This window comes from Neolamprologus brichardi, chromosome 23, assembly GCF_056152115.1.
Source record: "Neolamprologus brichardi isolate AB-2024 chromosome 23, ASM5615211v1, whole genome shotgun sequence".
Classification (NCBI taxonomy): domain Eukaryota; kingdom Metazoa; phylum Chordata; class Actinopteri; order Cichliformes; family Cichlidae; genus Neolamprologus; species Neolamprologus brichardi.
The window spans coordinates 10,563,831-10,580,902 of record NC_142125.1 but is presented as its reverse complement, the minus strand read 5'-3'; the positions used below and the strand labels follow the sequence as shown (position 1 = coordinate 10,580,902).

The following is a 17,072-nucleotide window of genomic DNA, read 5'->3' as shown; positions in this document are numbered from 1 at the left end:
TGGCCTGTATTTGTATAGCGCTTTACTAGTCCCTAAGGACCCCAAAGCGCTTTACACATCCAGTCATCCACCCATTGTACATTGTAGCCACAGTGAAGTGCGATTTTTTTCTGCGCAGAGACCGTGCCAGCAGTGTGCAATTGCGCATGCGCACAGCTTAGAGGGAACATTGCTTATGAGTCTGTATGACCACTGCACTGTCTGTATGACCAAACTGCACTGATGGAGCGCCCCTGAAGGCATGCAAAGACCTGATGAACAAGGGTCACAGAGCCTGTTATTGCAGGCCTGATGGAGGTCTGATTGCAGTAAAATGTGTCAACCTTCTAAACAGTGCCTGCGGGTTCATTTCTCTTTCATCGGTCAAACGGTGTTTGCTTTGAGAGTGTTGATGGAGAAGTTTAGAGAAGATCAAAAGAAGCTGCACTGCCTTTATGGATCAGAGAAAGCAGATGATTGGCTGTTGAGAGAGGAACTGTGATACTGCACTGCGTCCGTACACCACCAACCCGTTCATGTGTCTAATCATTCCTCCCCACTCTGCGACACGACCGCCGGGGATCAAACTCTGGTAACTGCGATTTTGTTCTGGGATATGTGAAGCTAGAGACACCATCAACCAGGGACGAGAGCAGGAGACACTGAGGCAGGCACGGAGAGCACCACTCAAGGTTAACAAGTCTTTATTCCCACGTACCGGAAGAATCTCTGGATGGAACTCTGTCTTCTGAGCAGGACTGAGATCTAAATTAATAATAAGTCAAAGTATCAACATACAACCTTCAGAAATTTTCACTGCTCTAAATTTAACTGCCATCAAGTATCTGTTATTTCTGTGATTTGATTGACAAGACCGCATGTTAGAATATAGAATACACACTGAAAAACCACCAGTTTGCCGAGACGTTTCAGAATTCTGACCGCTTTACTTTTAATTAGTATTAAGTTATCATGTTTTTAGTCTGCACTAAAAGAAATTCAGAATGAAAATATTTCTTTTTTAAAACTATTCAAGTAACCATTGAAGGTTTATTAGAATGTTTGCTTTAAGGAAGGGTGTAGAATGTCCTGAGTCCGATTGGTCCTCATTCCCAATACAAATTCCAGCAACTATATCCTGAAATTGTGTTTGTACACCTTGTCAGAGAGCTGGTCAATATTTAGCCGTGTCTTGATAACAATTTCTGTGGAAACGTGGGTTTATTATCTAAAAGCGAGGTAAAACATTATTCCAGTGCAAGGTATTTGTATCAGTGCGGATTAAATGTGATTTCAAATTCAGAAATTAATTTCCAAAAACATTGAAAACGGTGTAACAGAAAAGTGTAATTTGTGCAGAGAACAGAAAAGCTAACGTAAAACCGAATCTCTCCAAGCACCTGCAAAGAAGGTGCTCAGGATCTCAAACATGCACGAGGAAGGCAATGATTGCTCTTTAGAATATAACCATATTATTCACTTTTCCCTTAGCGCTGGAGTTGTTACTTCATTATTGAAAACTGCATCCGTTACTCCAATTCTTAACAATTTCCCATAATTTCAATAACTTTCTACAGATATCTAACCTCTCTTTAATTTCTAAAATTACTGAGAATGTTGACGCCTCTTAGCTTCACACACGTCAATAATAATAATCTCTATGAACAATTCTAGTCTGGTTTTCGCCCACTTCACAGCACAGAAAATATTAAAAACGACCAATCACCTCCTGATGGCAGGTGACTGCGGTGTCCTCACCATCCTCACCCTTCTCCGAGTGCAGCCTTTGATTTACCACACTATCCTTCTGAAAAGACTTTGGCATTAGTCATATCCTCCTAGCCTGGTTCACCTCATATCTCTCAGGTTGCACTCATTTCATTCAACTTAAATCTCACTTTTTAGGTTCATTTTCTGTTTCTGCTGGTGTGCCACAGGGTTCAGTATTAGGGCCTTTTCTATTAATTTTTTACATGCTTCCACTTGGTTACATACTCAGAAATGTAATATTAAGTTTCACTGTCATGCTGATGACACTCAGCTGTATATTTCTTCCTTCTAGCCGCTCTGCACCGCGGCACTGGAATTCCCTTCCTCCTGATATCAGGAATACTGGCTCTCTCTTCTCATTCAAGTCAAAACTCAAACTGGCTAACTCTCTTTAAACATTGATTCCAATCAATGACACAGTTTTTACTGTAATACAAACCTATCTGAAAATGTGAGGAAAGAAGTCACAAAACTGCTGACTCATATTTGTGTTTGTGCAGCAGCTTTATTAAGACAAAGTATGAAACTAATGTACAGAGCAGCATCACCTCATCACGTTAAATATGAAGGCCACTGGCTATGAATGTCTCAGTGAGTTTGAGCTGGCGATGAACAGATGAATGAGTGCTGAGTTTCTGCAGAGCAGCTCGTGGAGATCCAGCTTCTCGGGTTTTGAACCAGCACGCAGTTGGAGTCGTTCTCGGGCTCACCGGGGCTCACCGGCGCCCCCCTCAGTCTGGAGGAAGACAGCGAGCGACTGTCAGCCCACGATGAGCGTCCTGGACCTCCAGACAGACCTGAGGAGCAGAGAGAGGAGCCGTCAGTCTGGAAGCAAAGCCTGACACGCACCAGGCCTCAGGATACAACATATCATCCACTGGAGCTCCAAATCAGAGTCACTGAAACAAAAACCTTTCATCGTCATCAGAATCAGCCCGAAAACTCATGAATAAAGAAAACCTGCTCAGGTTTGCGAGGTTAAAAGTTTCCAAAGAGTTCAAAGCATCAAAAGATGGCAGATTCAAGAGTGAAACAACCAGAACAACATGCTTGGAGCTCAGCGCCTGCAGCAGAGGGCCACACCGACACCACAAAGCGTCCTTTGTGTTCAGGTGTGTGAGAACAAATTCAGCACCTGTGTGACAATGATCCTGCAGTTTACCTGCAGCACAGCCTCCTGCCAGGTAACAATGACAGCTTCATCGCTCTGAGAACAGGGTTTAAAAAAGACAGTGGCTTTGCTTTCTTTGCCACATATTCAAAGTGATGTCCCAAACTCTAAATCTCTGAAAACAGAACTTTTCTTTAAAGAGTTTGCTCGTTTATTCCTTCTACGTCAGCATCACCTTTGATTCTCTCTGAGCCTGCAGGTCCAGCGAGGTGTTAGTGAAAATCTGTGAGGGACCAGATTCAGCCTGCGTACAGTTTCACATATCTGTGCTACATCCTAAAAAAAACAGTGAAATAAAATCTGTTTCCCAGTCCAACTGCAGAGGCCTGCTGGGGTTTGTTCAGACTTTCAGTTCTTTAAATGTGGATAAAAGTCAACATGACTCAAAAGCCAAGAAACATCAGGAAACAGCTAAATTAACTATTAATTAACTTTATTAATTACTGGTTATCATTGGACGATCTGATATCCTCGTGTTGGTGTTGTTCCCTCGTCATCATAAATAATGTTGTTCCATGTTCAACATTGCAAGTGACCAATCACCTTCTGCTGACGTCATCCGCGACCTCGAAAAAAAAACACAAACGCCTTCAAAAAATCTACTTCACATTTTGCAAATTAGAAATGAATCGGGAACTTTGACTTCTGATCCAACGGAAATCAACTCAATTTTTAAGTCATTTTATAGTTCTCTGTATACATCAGAGTTCCCCTCTAATTCTATAGATATGAACCAGTTTCTTAACAAATTGGATACCCCTACAATTACAACCTCAACAGCAGCAGAAATTGATGCACCACTCACTTTGGATGAGGTTATATCATCAATCACATCCTTACAGTCTGGAAAGTCCCCTGGTCCTGATGGGTTCCCTGCCGAATTTTATAAAAAATTCCACTTAAAACTGGCCCCTTTGCTGCTGTCGGTCTTTGAGGAGTCACTGAAATGCGGCTCTCTCCCTCAGACACTAAGACAGGCTTCTATCTCATTACTGCATAAAGAGGGAAAGGATCCTACCTGTTGTGGCTCCTATCGACCAAGAAGCCTTCTTAATGTAGACTTTAAAATCTTATCCAAACTGCTAGCAACCTGTTTGGAAAGAGTTCTCCCCTCTATTATATCAGATGAACAGACAGGCTTTATTAAAGGAAGACATTCCTTTTTTAATATACGGTCCCTTCTTAATATAATATACTCCAAAAATCATAGCACTGTCCCTGAGGTGGTGATCTCATTGGATGCTGAAAAAGCATTTGATCGAGTGGAATGGGAGTATCTTTTTGCAGTCTTGAGGAAATTTGGTTTTGGTGACAGTTTTATATCTTGGATTCACCTTTTATATACTACGCCACTGGCATCTGTTTGTACTAATAATGTGAATTCTGAGTATTTTACTCTATCACGTGGTACACGTCAAGGTTGCCCACTCTCACCTTTACTTTTCACTTTAGCAATAGAGCCTCTTTCTGTGACTCTCAGAACCTCGCCTGTTTCAAGGGGTTAATCGTGGTGGTACGGAATATAGGGTTGCTCTGTATGCAGATGACTTATTACTATATGTTACAAATCCAACAATTCATTTATCCTCTATAATGAAAATACTTCTGAGTTTTGGCTCTTTCTCTGGGTACAAGATTAATATACAAATAAGTGAATGTTTTCCTATAAACCCAGCTGCAAAAGAGCTTAGACAGACAGATTTTAATTTCCATTTAGCTTCTTCGGGTTTTAGATATCTAGGAGTGCATATTACCAGTTCATTTAAAGCTTTGCAATCAGCAAATCTTAACCCTTTGCTGGCCTATGTAAGGTTGGCTTTTCAAAGGTGGGCAAATCTTCCTGTATCACTTCTTGGCAGGATTAATATTATAAAAATGAATATTCTACCTAAATTCCTCTATCTTTTTCAGTGTATCCCATTGTTTCTACCTAAGTCCTTTTTCAAATCTGTGAATCGAATGATTTCATCATTTATATGGGCAAATAAGACCCCCAGGATTAGTATGACCTCACTACAACAGGGTAAGCTCAGTGGGGGTCTTGCTCTGCCCAACTTGATGTTTTATTATTGGGCAGCCAACATTCAGAAGTATACCTATTGGCTGACTGATCCTCAGGCTTCTTGGTGTTGCCTTGAGGCTCAATCATGTTTCTCTTCCTCACTCCCAGCACTATTATTTTCATCCCTTCCTGTTTCCCTGTTACGATTCACAGACAACCCTGTTCTAATTGGCTCTCTAAAAATATGGTATCAATTCCGGCGTCACTTCAATTCTGTCTCTGCTTCTGCTCTGACCCCAATCTGCAACAACCACCTCTTCCCCCCATCCCTGGTAGACTCCTCTTTCCGTATATGGGCAAGAAAAGGTATCAAATGTTTTTATGACTTCTTCAAAGATAACATTTTTCTCAGCTTTAGTGAACTTTGTTCTTTGTATGATTTGCCCTCGTATCATTTGTTCCGCTACTTTCAAATAAGACACTGTGCATCTTCTATCTTGCCAGAGTTTCCAAGTCAACCTCTCAAGCCTTGGTGGGAAGACTTATTCCAGTTGAAGCCTCACAGTAAGGCTCTAATATCACAAATATATACTTTAATTATGGCATCGGGCAATTACTCCACCAAGAAAATTGCCTCGAGTTGGGAACAGGAACTGGGTCTTCAGTTTGTTGAAGGTTACTGGGACAAAGTAATTGACAGAATTCATTCTTCAGCCTCATGTCCAAGACTCTCCCTTATTCAGTTTAAGACGGTATACAGATTACACTTCTCAACTTCTAGATTATCTAAAATATACCCCAGCATTCCTGACCTGTGCAACAGATGCAACACCTCTACCTGTGATTTAACTCATATGTTTTTTGCCTGCCCGTCACTTCAATTATACTGGACTTTTTACACTTCAGAGTAAAAAGTGCTCTCTCATGTTTTGAGTGTTACTCTCAAATCATGTCCACTAGTTGCCATTTTTGGTGTTTCTGAGGACGCCACCCTGAACCTTAGTCGTAAGCAACTGGATATTATCGCTTTCACTTCACTGCTGGCACGGCGTCGAATTTTGCTGTCCTGGAAAGCTCCTCACCCTTATGTTCTTCTTAAAAATGGAGAAAATAAAATTTAGACTCAGAGGAAATGTTAATAAGTTCTCACAGATGTGGCAGCCTTTTATCATTTACTTTAACTCATTGAAAACACTTACAACAGACTAAACTTTTGTACCACAGGGTTCCCTTTTGTTACGGTTTTGGGAGGGAGTTGATTTTTTTTTTTATTATTATTTTTTTGTTTGTTTTTTGTTTTCTTTGTGTGGGTTCTTGTTTTTTTTTTTGTTTTTTTTTCTGTTTTATTGTTATCATCCGAATCTTAATGGCCTAATTTGTTTTGATATATGTCTTTATATCAGTTGGTACTTGCTGTATTGGGCCTGATATGCCAAATTACACGTGCAAAACTTTATAAATAAAGAGGGGAAAAAAAAAAAAAATCTACTTCACTTGCGAGAAGAGAAACCGCCTCTGTAAGGACAATATGTATAATGCTTACCGTTTATTAAAGAAAACTATCCTGAAATGCAAAGAATTCAAGTTCCTGGATCGGCAGACAGAAGCGGTTTCTCTTCTCGCAAGTGAAGTAGATTTTTTTAAGGCGGTATTTTTCAAAGGCACAAAAGGGGGACGTCACAACAATGTGATTGGTCACTTGCAATGTTGAACCTGGAACAACATTTATTATGATGATGTGGGAACAACATCGACACGAGGATATCAGATCATCCGGTTATCATTATTGAGGAAACACCCACCGATCCAAAATGGCTTCTTTCCTGCAAACCTCCAGAGCCAGCTCACGTCTCTCCTGGAGTGCACGTCAGTCAGGCTGCTGTTAAACCTGCCAGAGGAGAGGAGAGCAAAGGTCACATCAGAGAGCAGGTTCTTTACTGATTAATATTTCCTTCCTGCTCATACGTGCAGCACAGAGGTGCATGACCTCAGGCTGGCTCAGCATCGTTGCCTTAATAAAATGAAGCATGGTTTTCAAATGCTCATTAAGTTAAAATAAAAATCAAACAGTCACTACGATGGTTCAAAATCTTTTCCTTGCTTTGCAGCTGCAGGCTGTTTGCCGCGCACAGCTGGAAGAAACTCTGTGAGGACCTCCTTTAAACCGTCAGATGTGTTACAGTGAGACTCGTGGTCATGTTTTAAACATGTCATGGACATCAGTGATGATTCTGACTTGTGTCACATCTCAGCTGAGTGACCAAATCTGAAACCAAAGATCAATCAGCAAACCGGAAACAGAACGGAAACTGAGAGGAGAAAGCGGTTTCTTTACAGCAGCGAGCAGGTTCTGTCGGCGCTGGCCCAGCTCGCCACGGATGGGCTGAGGATGTAACATCGTCTCCTGTGATGCGTCCAGCCATCAGGACATGAGCTGCTCACAGACTTCCCCACCTGAACACACACAGATAGCCGGAGGTCAAAGGTTACTCCGGTGTGTGTGTGTGAGAGTGTGTGTATGCCGGTGTGTGTGTGCAGGTGTGTGTGCCTTGTGCTGGCGGAGCTCGAGCTGGTGTTTCTGAGCTTGATGAGCCATCTGAGGAGAATCTCCAACTTGGAGTTCCTGCAGGGGGCGACCGTGAGCTGACCAGCTCCACTCGACATCGCCCGGTTGCAGCTCCTCCAGCCGGAGAGGAGTCAGGCTGTGGAACTGGAGGAAGAAGGGGAGGAGGAGGAGGAGGAGGAAGAGACATTATCACAGTGAGCTTCAGTCAGTCTCTGGATAAACTGGCTGAGCGTCTTACCGTCCAAACCTTCTCCTGCTCGTCCTCAGGCCCCCTCTGTGCAGACAGACGGACCTGAACAACAACACAAAATTCAGAATTTACAGAAACACACACAGACGAGAAAATGGATCACAAATCTGTGAACAGATATTGTTTGAGAGCGCAGGCGGTGCCCATCTGAGCCCAACTTCCTGTTCGCTGATTTGTTACGATCGTGTGACAATCATTCACTCTGACTGTTTAAAGTTTAAAGAACTCAGATTCATGTTCTGTCTGTGTCTCACCGTGCTCCCAGTGTTCCCAGTACTGCTTCCAGTGTGCTGCTGAATGTTTAGGTGGCTGCTGTGGGGGGTGTAGCCATTGCTGTGGGGCTCTGGGTCTCGTGGCTCCACCTCTTTGTAGTCCAGGTGGTGTCGATTCGGGACGTCTCCTCGAGGCGGGTGAGGCTGGTTCTCCCACAGCAGCTCCGCCTCTATATTGATGACCGGAACCTCCTCTTCCTCCTCTGGCTGCAGAGGATCAGGGAGCTGAGGAGGGAGAGGGGGAGGAGTAGGAGGAGGAGGAAGGGGGCGCTGATCATCTTCTACCCACAGGTCGTCTGGGTCACAGCTTCCTGAGACACAGAAACAATCCTTTAACGTTCAGTCGAATCTAAGACTGACCAGCGGCTTAAAGTCTGAACTGTGATGGTGTGAGGATGGTTTGATGGAGCAGCAATTTTCATTTCAAATCGACTGGAATCATTTTTAAATCCCGCTCACAGACAATTTTATTGTATTTATTTCTCAGTTTTTAGAGTTAAATTCATTCATTGGACTCATTGATCAGATCGATCATGTCACCTCGGCGGGGGTCGATGATCTCCACGGTGGCCGAGCTCCTTGGTCCCAGGACGGCGTTCTGGGGGTTTCTCAGCGTGACCGTGAAGCTCTCGTGGTTTTCTTCCAGGCTGTCGTCAATTAGGTAAATGTTCCAGGTTTTCACCTTCACACCTGAAGCACAACAAAAAACAGCTGTTAGACCAGGACTGCACGCTGCGCCACAACAGGTCACATGATGAGGCGGTGAAAGTCCAAGCGGCGGTCAGACCTGGATCGAACTGGATGAGACTCGCAGTGCTGTGAGTGAAATCTCTGCCAGCTTTGGCTGATCCTTCGTCCACCTGAAAAAGAAGACGTCAGGATTTTAGTCCAAAACAAACCGAGCTACAGCTTCCTGCTCGTTACACGTCGGCTTCACTCGATTCTCAGCTGCTTTTAATCTGAGTTTGTAAAAGCTGGAGTCTTTCGCAGGTTTACCACAGCGGCTTGAAAACTGAGAAACGCTCAGGAAGACGTCTGAGAGTCTGCGACTGCACTCAGACTTAAAACAGAATCTGAGCAGACAAAGCGGTTAGGAACTTCCTGTTTTATATATTATAAACCAGGAGGCGGGCGAGGCGTGACCTGGATGGCGACGTAGGCAGGGTCAGCGCTCCTCCCGCTGCGCTGCACGTGGATCTGAAGTGTCCCGGCCGTCTCACAGGTTCTGTAGCAGGTCGCCGACAGCTCCACTCGAGACCAGGACAGCTCCAGCCTGCAGGAAAAAGAAGAGGCTGTTAGAGTCAGACAGCACCCCCACCTGACCGAAGGTTTCATTTATGTTCACAGAGTAACCACGAGCAGACAGACAGGATGTGATGTAACGTACGTCTGAGGCAACGCGCTGTTTCCTGCAGGATCTCTGAGGACAAACAGGAAGCTGTCAGACGTCACTTCCACGTCAGCGGGGAGGACGAACATCACGGCTCGCCGATCCACGTCGCGCTGCGTGAAACGACCTTTGATGTACGACCCTGATGGAGCAAGAGAAGGAAGAGGAAGCGAAGGAAGCCTTTTAATCTGACTGCACAGTAGGAGAAGCACGTGAGCCCCGCACAGGTGAGCCTGTGTAAGCAACCATCAGTTTCCTCGCACACCTGTGGCGGCGTTCTCCAGGTATCCTAAGTGTGGAGGTCTGCTGATGGAGAACTCGAGCTCCTCTGTGGGGCTGTCAGGGTCTGAGGCCTGCAGCTCTCTGCTGGTGATGAAGATTCCGTAACGGCCGCCGCCCAGATCCACCACGGTGCTGGGACTCCCCCTGGTGGTCAGAGTGGGAGGCGTCCGGTCGACCCAATCCACCTGAACACAGCAGGAAGTTAAATCAGTAACACAGAAACAGCGAGCACTTTAGGGGGACGAAGATCAGAGGAAACTGAGCAGCAGGAATCGAAAAGAAACCAAACGAGTCAAACACACGCAAAAAACTTTTTTATTTTCTTTAGGGAAACATTTCGTTTGTGCATCCGTCATCAACTCATCATCTCACTTCAGGACCTGAATGAACAGTTTAACAAACAGAGGGTTTTCTGGGACGTGTCTTCAGATGAAGTTCAGAGGAGAGGATGAGGATGATTTGTCGGTCATGCAGAGATAACAGTCGGGCTTCAGTCAGGCTTCCCAAGAAAGTGTCGTTCTGTCAGCACTTTACAGAAAACTCAAATCTGTGAAAGCGACAGATTCTTACGCTGCTGTTGTCACCAAACTGAGCACAAATAATCTCCCCCTCGTTCTCTCAGTGCCTCCTTTTCCTGAAAACGGCCTGCTGCACTACATCTCAGGATTTTTATGTTCTGAATATTTCAGAGAACTTTGTGAAGCAGCAGAAACAGGAAACTGATCAGTGTGTGTTATTTTACCCATCACTCTCACACACACACTGTAGTAGAACAAGAGGCTGCCTGCAGTTCAGCTGCCGGACCACCAGGTGTCACCGATGTCCTGTGTATGAGTCTGTTCATGGATGATTCTGCTGACACTGATGAAGCTTATGCCATCCTCTGACTTCAGCTCTTTTTTGGTGTGTGTAATTCATTTTCAGAGCAGGAACAGAACATCTGAATAAGACAAGGTGCTTTAATATCTCAGTGACCTGCAGCTCTTTCGGTTTCTAATATTTTAAAGAACAGAGGAAGGAGCCCAGTTTCATTCATCCGGGTTGCCTCTGTTAAGTCCAAACACAAACAGATATAAAATCTATGTTATCATCAGGTCAGAGATTTGTGCTGCAGGCATGAGCAGCTCCTCTGTGAGGGGATCCTCTGCTGCTTTTCATGGATGCTCCCTGCTCTAGTGTTACACATTATACATATCAAATGGCTTCTCACACACACACACACACACACACACACACACACACACACACACACACACACACACTATTCAATGTTTGGTCCAATCACAGGTGGCCTGCAGAGTCTCAGAGGCTCGAGGTGATGGTGTTAGCCACCTGGCTGCCTGTCAGCAGGTAACCTGTGGGGAGGAATCCAACTCTGGGTCAAAATCAGGCTTTTAGTGGAAACCTGGAACTGGTTCCAGATCAGGACCAGCACCTCCTGTGTTTGGCCCATTTTCACTGCTGGAAGTTGCTGGTTTGAAGCCGTGTGCAGAGGTCCAGATCGTTGTTTGTTGGGCTCCGTCTGACCTGCTTTAGTTATTATTAAAATTTCGCGTTTCTGCTGTGAGATGAATAGAGTAACTCTACCTGTGGATTGATCCACACTGACCTCTGACCCTGCAGTCAGTGTTTGGTTCTGCTGGAGTTTTCTGCCTGATTAAATTGAGTTTTTCCTTCCCACTGTCCCCCCGTCACAGGGGTCATGTGGTTGTTGAGGTTTACTTTGTATTATTGTAGAATCTTTACCTTATCAAAAAACCGTCTTGAGGTGACTGTTGATGTGATTTTTGCTTATATAAGTAAAACTGAACTGAAATGTTCAGACTTCCTGTGTTGTGTTACTTCCTGTTACTTCGTCTGAGTTGTGTTGTGCGTTTGTGGCTCACCTGTATGTCAAACACAGCAGGCTCCTCCCTCAGCTGCCCAAACTCCAGGTAGCCCCTGTTGTGTCCGTCGCCCGGCATAAAGTAGAACCCGTCGATCTTCGCAGGGCTGCTCGGGTCGTGTTGGTAGGTCAGGTGGAGGTCGTCCACGTCCGTCTGGGAGAATCGGGGCGGCGAGGGCAGCGGCGTGCCTCTCAGCAGCAGCTTCCCGCGCTGCGGCAGCTGCGTGATGACGTATCCCAGGTTGGCGGTGGTAGTGTCGGGGTCGGTGAGCTGCAGCTGGTCTGAAGTGATGGTCACTGTGGAGCCATCCTGCAGCCGGAGGCCAACGTTGCGGCTGAGGGTGGGCGGGATGCGGTCACCATGCTCGATGGTGAAGTGGAGGGTGGAGCTGCGAGACGAGTCACCGTTTGTAACAACAAAACTGAGGAGAGAAGAGTGGAAGCAGTTCGAGACTGATCTGATATTTAGCGTCAACTCAGTTCTGCAGCGCCTCCCGATGGGAGAACATGTTATACAGGACATTGTCCTCAGGTTGAGGCAGTGTCCTCCAAACCAGTGTGTGTGTGTGTGTGCGTGTGTGTTTTGTCCTCTCTGCTCTGTGCCAACACAATCTGCCTCTTAGCCCTGCAGCTGACAAACTGCCTCAGGCCTACACACACACACACAGTCCTGGTGTAACATCTGGCTGCAGTAGCGTCCACGTTTGCCCAGGGATGGCCGTGCTCTGGTTGTCGGTCGCTGTCGTGCCAACGTTGTTGTTATTTTTCTAATAATACACATTCATCATCTGCTGTCACCACACACACGCACACACACACACACACACACACACACACACACGTGTGCACCTGAGTCCTAACACACATCATCAGTTAAAGGTAAATCCAGCCACAGCTCAAGCTCAGACTCTAAAAGAGGGTGTCGTGATCAGAATTAAAGGAAATGCAGTGTAGTTGAATCTTCTTTATCTGACTGATACCAGTTTGTTCATGTAAATGAAGCCTAAACTCTAACTCTAAACCTCGCAAGATAAGAAATACTTCCTCCCTAAAGTCTGGAAATGACTGTCCCCCAGCAGCCAATCAAAAAGAAAATACACAAAATGAAAACATCAACAAATTAAAGTCATTCGTATAGCTCTAACATGAATGCAGGTACTGAGGTGTGAGGTAGTAAAGAAAGTGTTCAATTATCAGTTATCCACATTCATGCACCACAGCTACAACCACTGGAGTCAGCTGATGGAGGAATCTAATCGGCGGAAGCAGTTATTAATTCCCGCAGCTTGTCACATGTTTTATTTCGTTCAATTAATGTTTGATGATAAATGATGACCTCACTCGCCATCGGCTCTACACAGCCACAATTTAAACAGACATAATCAGCTGGAGCTCCACAGGAAACACAGCACACTTTTTCACTATGCAGATGACACCCAACTTTATCTATGTGTGAAGCCAGATAACACACACCGACTACTTAAACTGCAGGGATGTCTTAAAGACAAAGACCTGGATGACCTTTAATTTTCTGCTTCTAAATTCACATAAAACCGAGGTTATTGTACTCAAACCTAAAAATCTTACAAATATGGTCTCTAACCAGATACTTACTCCAGTAACACCAGACCAGCATGTCATTCAGTTCACATATTAAACAAATATGTAGGACTGCTTTCTTCCATTTGTGCAGGATCGCTAAAATTAGAAACACCCTGTCTCAGAGTGATGCAGAAGAACTAGTTCATGTATTTATTATTTCCAGGCTGGACTACTGTAATTCATTATAATTCAGCTGCTCTGGAAGCCGTCAGAGTGAGGCTCTCTCTCTCAGTCTTGGCTGTGATCTGATTGGTGTTCTGGAGCCAGATAGCCAGCCGGCTGGGGCAGCAGAGGTCTGGGTGACAAACCCGGGGTCTGCACACACCAGCATGCTCCCCTCCTCCTCCTCAAAACCCTAACCGCTGCCAAATTGGCTGGAAAAGCAGATAAACATACTGGAGCAGAGAAAGCCTCTCGTCTCCTGATGCTGAGCCTTTTTTCCTCTCGTCTCCGTGCCCAGTTTTCTTTTGTTGGCCAAATGTTGTGTGTGATAGTTTTGTGTGTGTGTGTGTGTGTGTGTGTGTGTGTGTGTGTGTGTGTGTGTGTGTGTTGGGGGGGCGGGGGGGGGCGGGGGCGGGGGGGGGGAGCAGAGAATTCCTCCTCTCACAGTGTGCAGATTTTCACAGGATCCTCAGCCTTTTATTCATCATCACAAACATCCATTTTATTCTGTCATTGTAACTTGTATCTGGACACAAAGTGATTTAAGGACTAAAATATTCTTCTTGACAATTCTATTTCTTATTTAACAACAACAGCGTTTTAAAACTTCATAAGACCTTAACCACTCTGAAAGCATCACTTTTATTTTGAAAATTCACTGTGTTTAGTGAAGCTTCTTCTAACCAGAACCTGCAGCAGGAGGACCGTTTGTGAGCAGAACCAGCTACCACCTGCAGAACTCAATTCAATTTTATTTATATAGCGCCAAATCACAACAGCAGTCGCCTCAAGGCACTTTATATTGTAAGGTAGACCCTACCCACCCTGCATTCAAAGAAAAAAACCCAACAATCATATGACCCCCTATGAGCAAGCACTTTGGCGACAGTGGGAAGGAAAAACTCCCTTTTAACAGGAAGAAACCTGCGGCAGAACCAGGCTCAGGGAGGAGTGGCCATCTGCTGCTACTGGTTGGGGTGGAACAACATGGAGGAGGTGGAAGAGGGACTCACAGGAGATAAAGCTGATATCTCCTCACAAAGTGTACAATGTTTTTTAAGAAGCAGCAGTGGTGCCACACAAACACACTCTTCTGGCTGCTCTGCAGATTCGGCTGCCTGTGACTTTGCCCTCTTTGCAAACTTAAATTCAAGTTGACATTCAGTGTTTCGACACAGTGACGGAGTTCCAGCAAGCATCTCAAATCTTTAATGCACGGTCAGAAAAGAACCTCCAGGAAGTGTCCTTAAATCAATGAATTGGTCCGGAGAACACTAGCAGATGACCTCAGAGGGCAGGTGGGGTAAACTTAACACACTGTGTGTAACACAGGAACACACAGCAACGGTTTGAAAGCTGACAGATTGCACTGTAACGATTCTTGGAAAAAGAGCCGAGAGCAGAGAGAAAACCCGGAGCGTCTGTTTTTAAAAAAAATCAGGCTCCGCCTTCACCTGCACAGCGGTTGTCATTAAAAGAAGCTGCTCTGAGCTCCAACGCTCACCTGAAGGAGTCAGCCTCGGCATCATGGCTGTTGTCGTGGGTGTAGCAGACTCGGTGCGCGGCCACGTCCAGCTGGGTGAAGCTGAGTAGCGGGACTCCAGGCCTGTGGACGGCGTGGACGAGGCCGTGACGCGGCGGGTCAGACACCGTGTAGACCAGCTCCTCGGGCCGGCCAGTCGAGTCTGATGCCAGCAGGATGTCAGTGTTCAGGACGACACGCTGCCCCTCCCTCAGGTGCACCGGCCTGCTCAGCACCACGACGTCCCCTGGAGGCAGTCAGAGGGAGCGTTCAGGTGTCAGAGGGGACTGAGCGATTGCCTACATAATACATGTGACAGTCGGGGCCCAAGTTCAACTTTTCAACTAAAAAGCACCCAGAGGAGGTGAGGCGGCGCCCTCCACAGCTGCTCCACCTCCCCGCCATTAATTATTTAGCAGCCGAGGAGGTCGGCCATTTCTCACCTCTCTGTTCCTCCAGGATCACAGGGCGCCAAGCCAGAAGGGCCGCGGACCCACGGCAGCGTGTTCATCCGACTGGTAAAACCGGCAGGAAGGGGGCGCGCTCAATAATGAATGAAGCAGGGCCACACAGGGCCCTGTGTGTGTGTGTGTGTGTTTGAGTGAGTCTGTGTGTGTGTGAGTGTGTGTGAGTGCGAGAAAACATGAAATAAAATCATGACCTGGATAAAAGTGTTACTGCTGAATTCTCCGCATTAAAACTCTGTGACCTCTGACCTTTCTGCACCACGTGCACAGAGATGAAGAAGATCTGAGCCGGAGACTCGCTGTCCAGGTCGCTGAGGGTGAAGCGGAAGCTGTCGTGACCTTTAAAGCCGGCTGCGTTGGTGGCGGCGGTGTGTTGGTACCACAGTCGGTTCATCTCCACGTCGCCCTGTGTGAAGTTCTGACCCGCCGTCAGCTCGTTCCACCCCGACGTCGTCTGCGGGCGAGACGCTCAGATCAGGAAGAGACGCGGCAGGAAGACGAGTCACCTTCAACGTCTCACATCAGCCTCAGGTCACAATTTAATCAGGAGGATTTAACACCTGCACAAACACACCTGACTTCCTGTTTCTGCCACTTCCCCTCCCATCCTTCATTCCTCTCGTCCCTTTGTCTTTCCGCTCTTATTCCCTTACTTTATTCTACCTTTTGTTGTCTTCATCCTCCGTTCCTTCTCTTTTCACATTTCTTCTCCATCCTCCCTTCACTCCTCCTTTCCTTCATTTTCTAATTATTTTCCTCCTAATTCCATCCTTAGTCTTTCAATCCTTCCTTCCTCTACTCCTCTCATCCTCCCTTGTTCCTTTCTTTTTCCTTCTCTTTCCTCCTTTAATTCTTCCTTCTTTCCTTCCCCCCTCCTTCCTTCCGTCCTCTTTAAACTTTTAACCTGGAAACAACTCAAACTGAAATCTTTGCTTATTATAGAAGTAAAACTCAGTAAACACACACGCATGCACAAACACACACACACCTTCAGCTGCAGTTTTCCAAACCGTGGAGCAACATTAAGGAAGTAGTACACCTGTTCTGGGGGCGTGTCCAGGTCCTCAGCCTCCAGAACCACACTGGAGATCACCCTGAGCTCACCTGAGTCCACCTGCAGTCCAGCATTCCTGAAACACCACAGAAGAAAATTTCTCATTACGTTTGTGGTCAAGCACATTTTTCTGTTCTCAGCATGCTCATAACTTCCATCCTGCATGGAGTTCAACTCAAACATCTGTTTAACTTAAAGTTAAACAGATGTTTGAGTGCCCCCTCCTAGCAGATCTGTGTTCAGAGTGAGACAAAAGTTCACTTAAACTTCTTTCCTGTGCAACAAAACTGCAGACAGAGAGGAGGTAATGACACTGACCCTCTAAGAGCACCTGTATGTCACAACACCAAGAGCGGCATACCATACCAACATCTCTGAGGTGAAGCGCAGAGGTGAAATATTTCTGACTTTAAAAACATCTTGCTTTATTTTTATCATCAAACATGTTTCGCCCAACAGGACTCGAAGAAAACACGAACAGAAGCCGTTTGATGTGAGTCACGAGCAGGAGGGTAAACGTTTGTGTGAGCAGGCTTTTCCTCTGGGATGGTGGAGATGTTGGTGGTGCTGGTGGTGGGGTCTTTTTTTGTTTTTTTGAGGTGGGGCGGTGTTGAACATCAGGAACCATCTGGCTGCTTCTTCACTCGGAAGTAAAATCCACGCAGGAGCGAAGCTGCCACGTCCATCCTGCAGGAAAC

The 17,072-nt window shown here is 45.8% G+C and overlaps 1 protein-coding gene across 2 annotated transcripts in view; it reads right to left on the bottom strand.

Moving 5' to 3' along the window:
• Nucleotides 1–2,234: 2,234 nt before the first annotated feature.
• Nucleotides 2,235–17,072, bottom strand: part of frem1b (Fras1 related extracellular matrix 1b) — a 40,583-nt gene continuing 25,745 nt past the window's right edge. For both annotated transcript variants that reach the window (XM_087836302.1, XM_087836303.1), the window contains exons 22-36: nt 16,309–16,450; nt 15,570–15,774; nt 14,836–15,100; nt 11,569–11,989; nt 9,666–9,867; nt 9,398–9,542; nt 9,154–9,283; nt 8,798–8,870; nt 8,551–8,700; nt 7,993–8,321; nt 7,727–7,780; nt 7,471–7,632; nt 7,258–7,376; nt 6,725–6,810; nt 2,235–2,546 (exon numbers count right to left, since the gene is read on the bottom strand). In XM_087836302.1, the coding sequence (XP_087692428.1) occupies nt 2,338–2,546; nt 6,725–6,810; nt 7,258–7,376; nt 7,471–7,632; nt 7,727–7,780; nt 7,993–8,321; nt 8,551–8,700; nt 8,798–8,870; nt 9,154–9,283; nt 9,398–9,542; nt 9,666–9,867; nt 11,569–11,989; nt 14,836–15,100; nt 15,570–15,774; nt 16,309–16,450 (2,692 nt within the window). In that variant the 3' untranslated portion in view covers nt 2,235–2,337. The remainder of the gene's footprint in view (nt 2,547–6,724; nt 6,811–7,257; nt 7,377–7,470; nt 7,633–7,726; nt 7,781–7,992; nt 8,322–8,550; nt 8,701–8,797; nt 8,871–9,153; nt 9,284–9,397; nt 9,543–9,665; nt 9,868–11,568; nt 11,990–14,835; nt 15,101–15,569; nt 15,775–16,308; nt 16,451–17,072) is intronic.